Source organism: Crocodylus porosus, unplaced genomic scaffold, assembly GCF_001723895.1.
Source record: "Crocodylus porosus isolate Cpor-Errol unplaced genomic scaffold, CroPor_comp1, whole genome shotgun sequence".
NCBI lineage: Eukaryota > Metazoa > Chordata > Crocodylia > Crocodylidae > Crocodylus > Crocodylus porosus.
The window spans coordinates 5,185,195-5,202,068 of NW_017728937.1; the positions used below are offsets into that span (position 1 = coordinate 5,185,195).

At 43.5% G+C, this 16,874-nt stretch overlaps 1 protein-coding gene across 3 annotated transcripts in view; it reads right to left on the minus strand.

Annotated features, from left to right (window-relative positions):
• The window catches only part of DEAF1 (DEAF1, transcription factor), a 39,857-nt gene extending 23,094 nt beyond the window's left edge, over window positions 1-16,763 (minus strand). For 2 of the 3 annotated variants that reach the window (XM_019547310.1, XM_019547312.1), the window contains exons 1-9: window positions 16,428-16,763; window positions 13,042-13,139; window positions 12,496-12,625; window positions 11,336-11,482; window positions 9,813-9,952; window positions 8,974-9,039; window positions 7,702-7,828; window positions 6,058-6,186; window positions 4,436-4,567 (exon numbers count right to left, since the gene is read on the minus strand). In XM_019547310.1, coding sequence (XP_019402855.1) covers window positions 4,436-4,567; window positions 6,058-6,186; window positions 7,702-7,828; window positions 8,974-9,039; window positions 9,813-9,952; window positions 11,336-11,482; window positions 12,496-12,625; window positions 13,042-13,139; window positions 16,428-16,674 — 1,216 coding nt within the window. In that variant the 5' untranslated portion in view covers window positions 16,675-16,763. The remainder of the gene's footprint in view (window positions 1-4,435; window positions 4,568-6,057; window positions 6,187-7,701; window positions 7,829-8,973; window positions 9,040-9,812; window positions 9,953-11,335; window positions 11,483-12,495; window positions 12,626-13,041; window positions 13,140-16,427) is intronic. The other variant, XM_019547311.1, reaches the window with a different exon arrangement.
• Between the last annotated feature and the right edge of the window lie 111 nt (window positions 16,764-16,874).

Genomic DNA, 16,874 nt, shown 5'->3' on the forward strand with positions numbered 1-16,874 from the left:
GCTCAAGACTCTCCCTCCTCTGGCTTCTACTTCCTGCTCCCACCTAAGGGGATGGGGTGGCACAACGCAGCATGCCATACTAGAGGAGCCAGCAGCCTGGAACACATGGGAAACGTGTAGAGGGGGAGCTGGAGCACCCATAGGTGGCAAGCAACCTGGGGGGTTCTGTGCCCCCCATCACTGATGTTGTCCCCACAGCAGGCAGCCCCTGCTGGTGCAGCCTGTGGGGCCTACAACCTCTGGCCACTTAAAAGTTGGACAGCTCCGCTCTACATTAGAGAATTATAACAATGCCTGCAAGTTAGCCAGCTAGTTGAAGAATCTTCCCATCTTATAGAAAGTCTCACATATCTACAACATGACCAGCAGAGATTTCAGTGTTTTATAAATACAGTAATTAGGACACTGTTTATTATTATCTACAAGTTTAAACCAGAAAATATATTATCCAGGCAGGCTTCAAGCCTAGAAATATACAAGGACAATGGGCCAAAGCCCATTTTTGGTCAGGAGAATGGGAGGTAAATATTTATGATTATGAGCTGCATGGTAATTATTTAATCAAATCTCTGCTTTGCAGTCTGGACATGGGTAGAAGGCAGGACAGTGTGGCACCTTACAGACTAACTCATTAAGATGCCACACTACCCTACCTTCTACCTAACTTCAGACTAACATGGCTACCTACCAGCCTACGCTTATGGTAGTGAGAGGTAGTTAGCTGAGTTCATCTGAAGTCAGGCAGAAAGCAGGTCATCTTTAAGGCTGCTGACAGACGTGAAAAAAACAAAAAGCAGTGCTTAACCGAAAGAGGAAGCACTTCAGTTTAACCTGGATCCCCAGCATCTATATAGATTGGGCATTTCAGCAGGAATCTCTCGCACTTTTATCTAATAGCTGATTCAATCAGCTATTAGATAAAAGCACCAAAAAGCCCTGATGAAGTATAGGATCTATACAGACATTAGGCAAGCCAGGTCAAACTAATTCAATGACTCTTCTGGGCATGTGCTAAAAGTAAAGCACTGTTTTGTTTTGTTTTCACATCTAAGCAGCATTAGGTGCTACCTTGCGCTACCTATAACTTGAATGTAGTCTGTCTTACTAAAGCATGAGTGTTGAACTACTGTAAGGGTTCAAAAAGTAAGAAGGAAAGCAATTATTCCTGGCAATTATAAACTGTCTCAATCCTGTATTTATACATCTATTTCTCAGAACATAAGAAAATTAATAAACGGGCTTCAGTTGTTCCCCTTCAGTTCCACAGTGTCAATAATATTAGCATTTAATTTTCTGCTCAAACACACATCCATCTGGCTCTGTGCTGACTGGCTTCCCAGAACCACAAGAACGAAAGAAACAAAAGTCCTATTAAATCATCTTATCCCCCATCCAGGACTCTTGTCTTCTAAATTTTTGACTTGGCCCCTATTTAACTTTAAAAAAAATACCACTCTCCCACTACTACTGTTCAATTTCTGCTTTTGTTAAAAAGGGAATGTAAAATTACATTTAAAAAGAGTGTACTGAAAGACAACTCTATAGCTGAACACAAAGAAAAAAATCACATGCCATGAATTTGACTTCAAATAACGCAAAAAGGGGCACGTTAGGCTCTGTTGTAAGTCTTGACAGATGTCTGCTGTGAAGGCTCAAACTGCTCAGAATTTTCTTTTTAAAGCATTTCCAGAGAAACAAAAAGCAAAACACCTCATTACAGACTACTAAGAAAATTACTCATTGCTAGAGGCAAAGAACACTTTTCTGGACTCAAAACTGAGTTGTATTTTCTCCTGCCACTGAGTTATTGTGGGACTGGAAAAGTCACTTCATCTCACCAGTTCCAGAGCGCTGATAATGTTTTCCTAGCTCCTCAAGGGCTGCAACACTTACTTGCATGTAAATCCTTTCCTCTGAGCATCCGAAAGTGTATTGTATAAGAGTGCCAAGTCTTACTCCACATTTCTAACTTGAACTGCTTTTTCCTGTACCTCAGAAGCAGGTCAGAGTTTAAAATCAAGACTCGCTGACAGGCTGAGACAGTGCTCAGAGAAGTAACGGGGTAAAAATAAGAGGTGGAGGGTGTCTGACAGCGGGAACACTTTTCCAATATTAAGTAAAGCTTTCACAATCAGAAAAAGATATAGATCATTTGCTCTGAAGTTCGCATTCAGGTGATTTACTAACTCTGAGGTGGAAAGGCATTATGAAACAACCCTTACGGTTGCATCCAGACAAGTGTGGCTGTGTAATGTGTGGCACCGCAAACACGTCTGCAATGCCACCTACTGCACAACAGGTGTTCTCTGCACTGCACGGGTGCATTGCCCATGTGTGTACTGCTCTGTTGTTTTTTTCTGTGGACTTTTTTGACCCCTGGATATCCAGGGGTCAAAAAAAACCTGCAGGAAAAAAAAATTGGAGAAGCACATGCCACTGAAAAAGCAGAGCCAGGCTGCGTGTAGCCATGCTGCAGCTGCTAGCTAGGCTCCACCCAGAAGAATCACCATGGCTGCAAGAGGAGGCCACCAGGTAAGGCTGCACAGTGCTGGCCCCAGCCTCCCCACCACACCCAGGGTAACTTCCTATGCACCAAAGCATATGTGGCAAGGTGCACCATAGCTGCTTGTCCCAAAATCAAAAGTATAGATGCTCAAATAACCTTTGTGGATTCAACCCCAAGATCTTTCTTCAAACCCCACCATGCACACAAAAACACCTACCAAAGCCATTCCTTCCAACATTAATGTACCAGCAAAACAACCCCTGGTGGGAAGGGCAGTCAGCCCCTCACAAGAAGAGACTCTTAAGAGGCCACTTTCCTTGTCAAGATAATATGGATCTAAATGTTATTTTTTTTTCAACCAAAATCTGTTCCAGTTATTGGCATTCAAGAAAGAAACATTCTGAGGGAAGAATTTATTCAGGTCACATTAAAAGGCATTATTTTTGGTATACAGATTGTGTGTGCTAGTCTAAAGAGAAAAAGGAGTTTCAGCTACCAGTGTGCCCCTGCTTCCAATACCCCTTACTTCCAACTCCAGAGTTTGCAAAGACCTCTATGTTCTGTACTGAATGCTGAGAAAATGGGTGGAAGCAGTGTGGGCCAGAAGAAGAGTGGAAGGGAGAGGAAGATGAGCTTTCTCCAGCATCTAAGCTCAGAGGAATCAGGTGAAAGACACAGTCTCAGACCACATTAAACTTTTTGTGTGATCACTGCAATGAGAGGAAAGCCGATGCAGCATAACCAAGTCACAGATCCAGGGAGCTGGAAGCCTCTAAGCCTCTGGTGCCAATGCAGAAACAGAAATATATCCCAGCCAGTGAGAATATAGACAAGTTGAAACCAGGATACCAATTCTCAAATACAAAATGCACCCTTACTGATCAGCTATCCACTGACTCTGCCAACCCAAATAACATTAAGTGGTAGATTTGCAGTCACTAATTCCTCATCAGCCATCAGTTAAGAAAGTTGGCACAATGTAAAAAAGGAGAGTTGCATAGCAAGCTTTCACAAAACTGTTCTGAACCTTAAAAAAGGAGGTAAATCCACACAAGAACTGAGTTGTATTAGATAGCATATTAGAGTTTGCTGAAAAACTGTGCTAGCCTTCACAAAAAAAACAACACCCCTGCAGTCCACAATAAGATACCAACAAGGGTAGCATCTCTTTCAAAAACAAGAAGCATAAACAGACATTTTACAAGACTGCCAAAAAGTAGTTTTTACAAATGTGTGGGGGTAAATGTGTAAGTTTTCTTTGATTTAAGAATTAGTCCTACAAAAAAAATATGCAGCAAAAAGATAACACCATGATAACACAAAAGCAGAACACCTTCCTCTCAGCTTCTTTACATTCCTAACTGCTTATTTCACATTTAGCATCTCTGCTATCACCTTCCCAACATAACATAGTTTGGTCTCAGCAGAACCAACCTATAACAAAATCAAAACAGGATCCTTGCAAGGCATCTGTTTGGCTCTGGGCACGCAGAAACGATTTGCGTATATGGAATCATACAATCAGAGCCGTCAAAAAACCTCCTACAAAATTGGCTGAGAACTTGTTGATTCATTGCAAAGAATGGGAATTTCAGGAAATCTGCGGCACCTGAATTTGAATTGGTGGTGAGGAATAGGTACATCATGGTTAAAACAAAAGCCATTAAAATACAGCTTTGTGAAACAATGCTAACAGAAAGCTGTAAGATTTAGGAAATAAATTCAAACCAATAATTCAAAGTTCTTAAGGACAGGAAGGACACTGAAATCCCTATAAAGAGAAGTGAGCTCATCAACATTAGCCAAAGTAAGCAAGCTAAGAATAAATTAATTTCCCCGTGACAATCTCTAGCTGCGGATGAAATAGAGTTTATGGGGTAAACCCAGCTACTGATCACCGTGCCTTATTTCAGAGACAACAAAACTTACCTATTTTGGGATGAGAAGTTGGCAGTGCGGCTTCTGGAAAAGGTGAAATCTGACAGTTGTCCTGATAACTTGGATAGTGGGGTTCTGGATGACTGACCCGACAAGGCTGCTGGACATTAGTATCCTGTACTACTGAAAAAACAAAGAGTATTATAAATCCATATGATAAACACAGCTTTGACTTGTTTTATATGCCTGGTTTGTGATGATGGATCCTAAGGACTGTAGTAACTAGGAGCACTGTCAATAGGAAACAGTCTTATGATATGAGACTACTACCATAAAAGAAGTCCCTCCACATTTAGCAGGTGTGCATCTCCAGTTATATATTAAGGTTTTTTTAAAGACTCTCACTTGCTCTCATCCACACTGTCTATATTTTCACTTTCATTCAAAGATACCAAATGCTTTAAAGAGGTACTCGGGTCCCCAAAGGCTGCACAATACATGTTCAGGACTTGCCCATGTCCTGCAAAGCTCTGAACAGAACACAGGTTTCATGTTCCAGCTTACAGGGCCAAGAACAACTGAACATCCACCCGCACTGCAACATTTAGCTGTTCCTTGTGCTACAATTCAAATCAGCCTGTATTATGTTCAAATGACTTGAAATAGCTTTTTCATCTCCTTCTATTCCCTTTTCATGTCATCCATCGTGTTTGCATAGAAGGCAAGGGAGCCCTTGTCCACACTGCAGGAGAAAAATTGACACAGCCCAAATATGAAGTTACTCCAAAATCCACCTCCCTATCACTAGGCTGCTGGTTTTACTTTCCTTCTGACTATATAGAAAGTACTATGCTAAAGTTCATTAATCTATCTCTTTACAGAAAAGAGCTGTTGATATTTCATATAAAGGATGCTACATGAAAATAGTTACACAATGTACTCCGCATAACTCGAAAGTCAAGCAGCTAGTACTTGCTCATGAATAAATAACAGATCTTCTGACAACAGGATATACAACAGTATTTTTTACTTTCAGTGAAAATTTTCAAGTAGTATGTAAACTCTTATATATCATTGAGTTATCAGTAGATCTTAAAGCATTTTATGAAGGTTTAGTACTGTTAATTTTTGTATCTTCTGTTTGAAGAGTCTGAACTAATCTATTTAATTCATCATGTTCACATCTGCTGTAAGTAGTACTAAGCCTTAAGGAGATGCCATAGTTGTTTTTTTTTAAATCCCACTGAGAAACTGTACCCAGCATTACTATAAATAATACCAGAATTCTAACTGACAGAGTAGGGGAAAAAAATCTCTTTATTTTTTTTTTTTAATTTACTTTGGGCATTTGACCCATTTCTCAATTACTCAGTTTCATTACAGAGCTAGTTTTCTTTTTTCCTGTGTGGTTTTGGGGTTTTTGAACAAAATAGGAGAGAGGGACACAGGTGCAGTTGCAGCAACAAGTGCTTTAAATTGGTTTTATGAAACTGATAAGATTTCAATTTGATGGAGTTGTTTTAAGGAAAGGAAACTGGGTGATCTAACACCCTTTGGTTAATCTCTTGAAGATAAGCTTTCTTGATGCTTTCAAAGTCTTTAGGTCTGGCATCAGTTCAGACTCTTCTCAGTACATCATTACTGCAAACCGCATATGAGTTCTGAGCTCTCACCAGTGGCTCCAGTGAAAACATCGCCTTGGGATGGACTTTCTGAGATGATAGCTGTGGCTTCCACAGTGGATGCACGGTCAAAAGTCAGAGCACCAGAGGTAGTGATCTGTCCAGAAGGAGTCACGGTGACTGAAAATATAGAAACACTTTAATCATTAGCATGCAGCTCTGAAGGCTATGCTGTTTAGCTGTTGATAGCCCTGGTCTGAGTCACCTAAAGTCACAGATCAGTAAGCAACCTGTGCTATCAAAATACAGAATACAGCTCCATGCCTTAGAATGATAAATGAAAATCACATTCTGGTTTCTGAATTCACTGCTTGTACCTTAACCACCCAGAGTCAGGTTCCATTTTCATTTCTGTAAGTGGGAAACCTGAACATTTCACAGCAGTGTTATTCCTCCTGATGCACAGCTGTTTCAGTCTCTAAGCAGGTGATGCAACACCTCAAAAGCCAATGAAGGGGCAGGGAAGAAGTCAACCAATGGGCCCAGGAATCAAGCTCCTGGCTAATCTCTAACTTGTGAAAGCTTTAATGAGAACAGCTTTCACTAGTCTGAAAAACTCAACTGGCTTCAATTTCTTTCCAACATGGTTCGGGTCTCCGAATATGTATCAACATATTTTCCTTACAGGATGACCAACATCCAATCTTAGACATGGAATAGCAAGCAAAACAGGAGCCACAAAATCCAGCTACGCTTCAGTGCCAAAAACAAAGGCCTTGGTATTTATAAGCCTCCTCAAAGCAAATCTATCTTTTTTGACCAGTTCAAGGAAAGACACCATAGTTGCCATCACCCTTCTACCTGCTGTTTGTTCAGATGGGTGTCAAAACAGCCTTGCTTTAGAACTGGTTGCAGATACTCATTCAAGATGATTTGTTCTAGGATGATCTGTCTACAAACACATATTCAGACATCTCTTTACTTGATTATGACACTTATTTGAATATGGAACACCATTGCATTCAAATATGTTTTAAAGTACAATTCCAGCAACTTAGTCAGACTTTCAGTATGTTTCAAGAAACAGCATGAGGCAGAATAGGCAGGTACCCCCTGCTTCTAGAAAACGAAAGACCAGCACAGGGTACAGAGTCTACAGCTCCCATGTGCCTCCTTTCCAGTGACTTGACTTTCAACTGAAGTATAATGCTTAAGTGAAAATCTGAAATTAAAAAATCTACTTCTAAACCACTATGAAACAAGGCCAAGGCTCCGCAGATCTCCTAACACTGCTAGAGCAAATGGGTAACAGAAATGGGAATCAAGGTCTCACTGACAGCAAGGACTTTTTTTTTTTGCAGAACTTAGTATGAAAGGATTTAAAGGTTCTTATAAAATCTGTTTTTCTAGAAATGGTTGGACAATCCTGATACTGAAAGTTTTCCTACTGTTCATTCACTTCATACATGGCAATGGTTTGCTAGTGCATGAGAACCAAAACAGGAAATGAATTAACCAGACCAAACTATGTTTGCTGTCAAATCAAAGAAGTGCCAGTGGCAAGCAAATAAGAGCAACAAGTGTTCGCTAGATTCTTTATTAGGGTGTCCCTAATATGGAAATCAATAACAAAATAGGTTTTAGCTCTCTTGTGATAAAGAAATGGCAGGTCTCTTCCAGGAGACAGAAACTTACAAGTAGTAGCAGCTGTGGCAGGAAGCAGGGTGATGTTTTTAGGAGAATCCTTTTTCACTGGAGTCGTAGGCATTTCGTTCTCTTTTTTCCGCCTTTTATATGGTACAAAGAGCCGCACTGGGCCACTCTGGATGAAAGAGAATGCAGTTATTCAACTACTTCAGGCACTTCTTACAAAGGCTTTTGTGGTTCTGGGATTTGCCTATGTTTACTCTGACTCCCCTGAAATGCCAAGAGCATATTTGGACTGATTTGCAAGCCTCAGCTCCCCCTGAGGAAGTAAAAGACTGGTCTGAGGAAGACACTGCTACATTTGACTAAAATGCCAATTAGAGACTCCAGCAGAGATTCTTGTTTCTCCACTCCAGGCCAAAACAATGTTTAAGGTCCACAATCTTGAAAGGTATTACTGATCTCCACCCTACAGCTGATAAGAGTCACTGCAGGGTCATCATTTAAGATGGCTGAGGCTGAAGCTGAAGACTGGGATATCACTAGTCTCAGCAAACTCTATATCTGCCAACAAGCTTTGAGCCTGCCCACCAAATCCCTGTTCTCTCACCCACATTCAGAGAACAATGTAAATGTCTCATACCGTGCTCCTTCCAGCTAGAAAGATGTGGGTATAGCTTCCTACCATGGTTATTAAAGGAGCAAAGCTGTGATAATAATTAATTTCTTAGCTCACTGATCAAAATGGGAGTGAAGGGAATAAAAAGGATTTGCTTGGGATAAAAATGGTCGTGTCTCTCAGAAAAGCAAAAAACCTAAACAATGCTGTTAGTGATTAAGTGAAGGGATTTCTTAGTGAGGCATTTCAGATCATTCTTTTTTTTACCTGTCTTAATTTTGGCACTGTTTGAAATGAAAATGCCATCTTAAAATCAATTATCAAAGCAATTTTGTTTTAAAAATGTCAAAATAATTTTGATTTTCTAAAATGTTTCTATTTTTCTTCAGCTAAAGTTACTTGCTAAATTCAGTTTCAACCCTCAAATAGTTTCAGTGTCCAAATTTCTTCGTTTTTAGCAAATAAGTTTTTTGCTCATAAAAAAGAAACAGCTTCACTATGTAGCAGCTCTGAACACCACAAACATTTGATAGCTCTGGCAAACAGGTGCTCTTACCTTTCCCCCAATCACAGGCAAAGCAAGACGGTCATGATGCTCATGATGGGAACTCAGATTGCCATGTAGCAGCTTAACTGACTGCCACTAGTTTAGGAGGCCAACCCTACTGATTTTCAAACAACTGGTTATAGCTCTGACTCACCAAGGTCATGTCATCACAGCAGGCAGCACAAGTGCAAGAGGCAGCATGAGGGTTTAAAATCCCATCCTGAAATTGCAAGATTACGGAAATACCATTAAAAAGGGAGTCATTAACTCTTCTCTTCCCCTTTCCCAATCTTGAAGATACTCAAGCAACAGCTTCAGGCTACTCCTGATGAGAATATCTCTAATTCCAGGCCCCTGGATCACAACAGAAACAACAGCTCTTCAAAAAATCAAGTGAATGGCAGGGAAAATGCTGAAAGGTGGGGGAAGAACTCTCTCAGAGCAAAGAGAAAAGGAAGGTGAACAAGTGTGGAATTGTTTAAAAAATCTGTGCCCAGCAGGTATCAAAGGCCTGTTTAACAGGAATGCAGCACTTTTTGTCAGGCTCCTTGTAGTCACAGGCTCCTTAAAAGTTCCTTATCAGGCTCCTTATAAAGTCCCTTGAGCAATCTACTAAGGGATGAGGATTGAAAATAGCCAGGAAAGCAACAGTAAAGGTGCTCAGAGGTTACCGAATTAAAAGGAGTGCCAGTGGAGAGCCGTTAGGCTCTCTCATTTTCCCATTTCTGTCATGCAGGGTACAGCACTGGAACGTGTCTGCAGACACCTCTGAAGGGGAATGTAGCGGCAACCCTGTTGTTGTTACTGAACTACCCTATAGTGACACCCTTTCTCTCCCCTCCCTGCCCTACACAATTAGGTTAGCATACTCCTGTTCCCTACCACGACTTCAAAAGCACAAAGCAGGGCACAAAATCATGCTGGACAGCCCATGCTCCAACTCCCTTCCCCCCAACTCCTCTTGAGCAAAGAGAAGAGCAGATTTAATCTTACGTGAATAAGGCACTGTAGTGGCCTCCCAGCATAGCGGATACTTCTTTTCCAGTCTTTGCTGCTGGCCCTTCCTGCCATGGCTTCAAATTCAGTGGGGCTGTACCAGTTTTCCCCTTGCTTAATGCATCGGCCCCGGCCTCCTGAAATAAGGCAAGACAGCATCTGATGGTAAAGGGATACATGCAGTGAAGTAGTCAATCCATAGCATGTCACGCTGTAACACACTGGTCTGGCAGCTCCCAACATGTAGTTGGGATCTAGTGGCCTGTTATGAACTAATCAGGGGGGATCAGCAGGCATTGGAGGAGTCCCTGTTCCCCCGAGCACTGCCAGGAGTGACCAGGAATAATGGTCACAAGCTGGCTGAGGGTAGGTTTAGGCTAGATATCAGGAGGCGCTACTTCACGGTCAGGGCAGCTAGGATATGGAACCAACTTCCAAGAGAAGTGGTGCAGGCTCCTACCCTGGGGGTTTTTAAGAGGAGGTTAGATGAACACCTTGCTGGGGTCGTTTGACCCCAGTACTCTTTCCTGCCATGGCAGGGGGTCGGACTAGATGATCTACTCAGGTCCCTTCCAACCCTAGAAACTATGAAACATATCAGGTAATTGTATCTGCTTAAGAATTTGGCTGCAATAACCAGTATGCACCACTGCCTGCTCATTTTTGTATGCTTGGCCTGCTCCAAGTTCTATTTTCACATGCACCTACCTCTAACCTGAAGACTCCACTCACCTGTGGCACATAGAAATTACCTCATTAGCCATTATTGTTAATAGTCTAACTTTTCTTCCATTTTTTAAAGGTCCTAACCTGTAGGATTGTGAAGAAAGTTCCTAGCATACACCCCACATAACCCAGAGCAGTGATAGGCCCTAGAATCTGTAGGTAGATGGCTCCAGCCAGCACAAAGCAAAACAGAAGCACTCACACAACCAAAGAATTCAGGCTTTCTTCAGAAAAACTCAGCCAGACAGGCAAGGACCAAACACCCAAGGACAGCAATGCCCAAACTGGCCTGGAATCGCTCCCTTACATTTATAAGAGGTTGTTTAAAAGTAGAGTTATCCAGCTTCTAAGGGCTGGGGTCTGAACATCCCCACCCCAGGCTGCACCAAGGCAAATCACTGTTTCCTTGGACTACACACTCCATGGAACACCTCCACCCACTGTACAGTGTGCCCATACTGCTGCCCTCCCCCCCAACATACACAACGCAATACTGCATGCCCGCATGCAGTGTAGCCCAGGCTTATCCTCAACTTCCCAGGTCACACCATAATGGGTAGGGGCAGGCACTGAAATTCAGAGCAGAGAGAGGAAACCCAGAACCCTTAGCAACTGTTGCAGCTGGAGCCATGGGGGAGTGGCTGCCAGCAGGAGCCTGGGAACTACAACTTAAACTCTTGCGGGCTGCCAGTGAAACAGCTCTAAGAGCACTGAAATTAAAACCAGTGGACACCAACTGAGGAACCAAAAATCACTCTTCCTCTCTTTGGAAGAAGCATGGAAAGCATTTTTACCTGAACCAAGCCTGTTTTTATATAGGATTCCACTGATGTTGCGGCACCGCACAGGAAGTTCATTGTCATACACTGATGGGTCCCAGTTATACTTTGTTCCGCTTTTTTCTTGACCAGGTGTTAAAGGCGTAGGGGGAGACTGAGGACCTTTGGGTTAAGTGCAAAAATGTGAAACAAACAAAAGGCCCACTGAACCCCTCTTTTCATGTTCATATCAAAGCTGTAGAGTAACTGACCCTAACTGCTGGAGACTAAGCAAGAAAAATATAATAAGATGGACTGAATTTTAATTTAGAATACAGAATATGTTAGCAGCACCTGCCAGACCAATGACATTATTTAGGATATAAAACAGACACAAAATAAAGGTGATCGATTATTGGAAAACATTTCCTACCAATGAGTCTAAATAAATAGGGAAATAGTCTCCCTCAAAAACAATGAATTTCCTTTAACTTGGGTCATTTAAAACTGAATTCTTCATAACACTGTAGACTGCTTTAGCTCAGGGAGGCTGGATGGGTTAGGTACTTCCCATATCCTATTTTTTTATTTTGGAAATGTAGTTTTCAGTATTAAAGCGTCATTGTGCCATCTCGTGGACAGAAAGGAAACGGCAACACAACAGCCAAAGCACAATCTTTAGAAACAGAGCAATAGAAATAAGAACTTTCTCGACTTTCAAAGATCAATAGGAGGCTTGAGTAGAAATAGGCCTATGTCCAAAACATTGTTTCTTCTAAAAAACTTAATCCAGGCATGGAAAAAGGAGACAAAAGTTCATAATTGTTGCAACCCTTTCCCACTATCAATAAAATTAAAACGAAAAAATCCATCTTCTGAGGGGAAATATAGATTGCTGCATATAGCTTCTGAGTAGCAAAGAAAAGGTAACATTTTCCTGTACAGGTATTTGCAAAAGGCTGAATCAAGGAATTAGAGAATAAAATAGATTTCTGATAGAAGAAACAGGGAGAAAATATTTCATCCCCTATTCCCAAGCACTTCTCAGTAAGGGAAACAGAAACAGGTTCAAGAGATAACAAAAATTCTTATAACATGACTTCAAAGAGCTCTCCAATGTGCTGCACTTTCACTGACAAAAAGGGAGATGCGTGTCCCCAAGGGAGTAACACTGAAAACAGAGGACTATGTTATACCTGGCGTGAGAGGTGCTGAGGGCCCTTTTAACCCTGTGGTTTCTACAATGCTGCCATCTGTGTGGACCACTATGAGAGTGGCTTTTTCAGTATTCAAGCTGTCCCCAATTTGAAGGGCTGTTCTTCCAGACTACAGAAGAAATAAAGAGTTTTAATTGGTATAATTAAAACATAAGTTAGTTTTGGGCTCCAATGGAAGGAACCCCATGACTATAATTACTGTGGGAATAGCTAGATGGGTTAGTAGGCCTTCAACTGACCAAATTCTGCCCTATGAAAAGTGAGTGGAAGGCCACATACATCAGGTCCTTAATCCCCCAGGAGAGGTGGGAAAGATAGTCAGACTGACAAAGAAAAACCTGGCTTTTGTGACTCTCAATTTTACCGAGGGTAATGCACCTAAATTCCTGCATTTATTTATTTATTTATTTTTTACGTAAAGGCACCCTCTTATTTTACCACACAACCAGACATAATCCAAGAGTTTCACTTATCCTAAGATATTACTGAAGATTTAGTGGAGGCCTTGGCACACAATATACCTACCAGCACGTGTCCAGAAATAGATGCTGCATTTGCCACAGATGTGGTGAAGACATTGTCTGCAGAGGCGCCCACATTGGCAACGGTCACTGTGGTCACTTCTACAATATAAAAGAGAAGTGAACTTGAATATTCAATTATATCCAGAGGCCTTGGTTGGATGCTAAATGACAACAAATAAAACAAAACACCCCAACCCCCACAAAATGCAATTGTGCTCCCTTTTCTTTATATTTTTTCCAGTTTCTTTTCCCTGAAAATCTGTTCTGTGTCTCAGGGCACCTGTAGAGATTCTTTGATAACAGAAACAAAAGTCACTTTGATCATTCTCTTCAGACTTGGGTTGGTTTATCAGATTTAAACAAAGCAGGGACAGTACTTTGCAGCATGTGATTAACAAATTGAAAATGAAGCTCCTATAGGACAGGTGAAAACTGTGAGCATGGTTAAACAATACAGCAACTGACAAAATGCAAGATAAAAAGGAAGACAAGATTCTTTGGGTAAATCTGGTATCTTTTTTTAGATCAACTAAAATAGTTGGAAAAATTCTTCTTTGCAAGCTTTTGGGTACAAACACCCTTCATCAGGCTAAGGAATCATTTGCAGCCAGAAAACCTCAGAGTCCCTGCCTGTCTATGGCTACCCAATAAATTACTGCTACCACCAAAACATGCTGCACTTGTTGACCAGCCAAAAAAAATCTATCCTAAAATGCATCTGTCCTAAAATGCACCTAAATGACACTTTGCTTAAAGTGTGAGTTTAGATATAAAGCTAGAGGGTTTTCCAGTTTCCCTCTCCTTCTGATGTTTAGGTTTATTTTTAGGGAAAATTAGGTAAAAACTCATGACAACTTGTGGTTTATACCCGTTTATACAAAAATGACAAGGTGTATATATGTGTGTGTGTGTGTGTACACATATATATGTATGTATATATGTGTGTCTGTGTATATGTATATATATAAAACACTTATAAAAACATGAGCATGTTTGAAGGTTCTCTCCTCTAACTGAAAGCATCTAAAATGAGTGCTGTATGTCATGTATGTACAACTTCAGAAGGCCAGATTCTACAGGACCCACAAAACTAACACACTTTTTAACAGTGCACGATCCTATAAAAGGTATGGTAACCATAATTACGTTAGGGAAATCCAGGATGGGGGTGGGGGGGTACTAGGGGGCATGCACACTTCCACACACATACACATGTGTGTGTGCTGGGGCCGTGTGCAGCACCACGCAGAGCTGGAGCAGCTGTTGGGAATACAGTGCCTCTCACCGGAGCCAGGGCCAGTATGCCAGCCAGGCTGAGGGCACTGCACAGGCTTTCTTTGACTCCTGGCTCCGGCTCCATCCTGGAAACTGCAGCAGTATCCTAGCCATGTGCTATCAGGCTGGTCCAGCCTGGCCCAGAGGTGCATGGCCAGAATGTAGCTGCAGGTGCCAGGATGGGGCCTGAGCTGAGAGTCAGCACAGGGGAGACAAAGCCTGCACAGTGCCCTGGCCCCAGCCCTGGCTCCAGTGACGAAGGCATTATGCTCCCCAGAATATCCTGACAGCTGCTCCAACCCTGCCCACACAAACCTCCAAGGTTCTTGCCAATCTGGGACTTCTGCTTAAATTTTCTCCAGCAGCCAGGACTCAGACAACCTATAAAATCTGGGACTGTCCTGGCAAATCCGGGACATATGGCCACCCTACCCATAAAGGTCATTCAGAGCACACACACTACTTAGGTTGAGTTTGCCTACCTTATTTCGTGGCATACAAAAAATAGAAAGGATTCCATCATTCTGGGAATGGAAAAACACCAAAGCCATCCCCAGGGTAAGATATGAACATGAAGAACAAAGCCATTATTATGAGAAAAGCTTTTCTATCTGAATCGCACATATTATCTCCAACATTCAGCATTTGAGGAAAATGTCAGTGAAGAGCCGAGGTAGAGAAAGGACAGTCTCTTCCACTTTATTCTATGTGGGGAAAATTAATGCTTAGTGTAACAGCGATGCCAATACTGTCAGAAGCAACAGAGGGCTGATAGATCCTTCCTTCTAACCCAGCAACTCAGGTGGCCTGACTTCAATTATTTTATGCCTGTCAGTCTTGCCACCTGGAAAGCAGAGATAACAACATTTCCATCAGTGGTGTGCTCAGAATTCATTAAATAATGCCAAAACAGGGCTTTATCATGTAAAGTATTATTAGAGATCAGGATATACTCAAATATAACAGTAGTTAACGTGACAGAAACAGTGATTAGACAGGAAGAGCGAGTCAAATGTATGATTACATACTGCTTTATGAAGGTTGTGTTTTCACTGCAAGAAACATTTGTTTTTACACCAGGATATGGATCTTGCTGTAAAGATTTAATGAACTTTAGAAGCGAGAGTTTTTACCTGGACAGAATTGGTAAAAATGAAGCTGGAGAGAGGAGAGAAGGAGGGGGGAGGCTGAGGAGAAGAGTGCTGACTTTGTCTATGGGAAGGTGACACTGCCTGTGCCTCATCTCCACTGCAATTTTTGCCGAGGTTGTTGGTACTTCAGTGGAGTGAAGCTAAAGCTCATTGGCTTCGTCAGCTCATTGGCCTCCTGCTTGCAGGACAGCAAAGCTCAGGCTGTAGGGCGCCTCCAGATATGCCCACACAGCACCATCATACCACATGCTACAACACCTCCACCTGCTTTGTCTCACCAGCACCAGTAACAACTGCCACTCAGATGAGGCACTTGGGGCACATAACCCAGCTCCCTGGTGTGCTCCACCTACTAGCACAGAGCGAAAAGTCAGTGCAACAGCATCCCCTCTACCACTGTCCCAGGGGCTAGGCAGATGCTGCCACAGCCTCTGCTGTAAAGCTATACAGGGTGACATCGGTCCAACCCGAGGCACACAACCACACACATAGACGACAAAAACAGTGGTGTGAGGTGGTGACAGGCAGTCAGGGCATGCGAACACTCCTGCCCTGGCCCCTCTTGCAGCAAGCGACACCTTCCCTGCACACATCAGGCTGGGGTGGGGGCAGCCAGGCATTCAGCTGCCTTGCAGGGGCCCAGGAGTAATCCGCCCAGAGCACAGCAGAGAGCAGGGCACAAGTTCCTCTTCCCCGCAGGCACTGTGGACGGGCCCGAGTCGTCCTACACCAGCGCGCCCTGCAGGCTGGAGATTCCCCACGGCCCAGTGCGCATGCGCCAAGCCAACTGCAGCGGGGGAACCCCCAGCGGAGCTCCATTAATCAGCGCGCGTGCGCCAACCTAAGGGCCGAGGGAGGAATCCACCAGAGGAAGGGAGCCCCATTGCTCAGCGCGCATGCGCCACGGCCGCGAAGAGCGAGGGGAGAGGATGTTTTGTTGCGCATGCGCCTCCGACCTGACCTGCGAAGGCGGCGTCAGCACTCGGCAGGGACTCGGTGCCCATCTCAATGTGTTCGGCATCTGCCGCCATCACGGTCACAGCAGTCACCTGCTCCTCAGGCTCCACCTCCGACTCCGAGCCCGCCGCCTCGGCTCGCTGCTGCTCGGCTCCGGCCGTGGCCGCAGCCGCTGCCACTGCGGCCGCTGCCGCCACTGCAGCCGCCTCGGCCAAACCCAACTGTTTCGCCGCCGAGTCAGCGTCCTCCATCCGCGGCGGCCCCCGGGGGGGGGTGGGGAGAGGTGAGGGGAGCCGAGGCTCCCCGAGCAGGCCCGAGTGGTTCCGAGCGCGCCCGAGCCCCCTCGGGGCCGCCCCCGAAGCTGCTTGCCCGCCGTAACCACCCGAGGGCCGAGCGCACCCGAGTCCTTGCGGCGCTCACCCGAGCGGGCCCGAGCGCTGCCGAAGCGGCG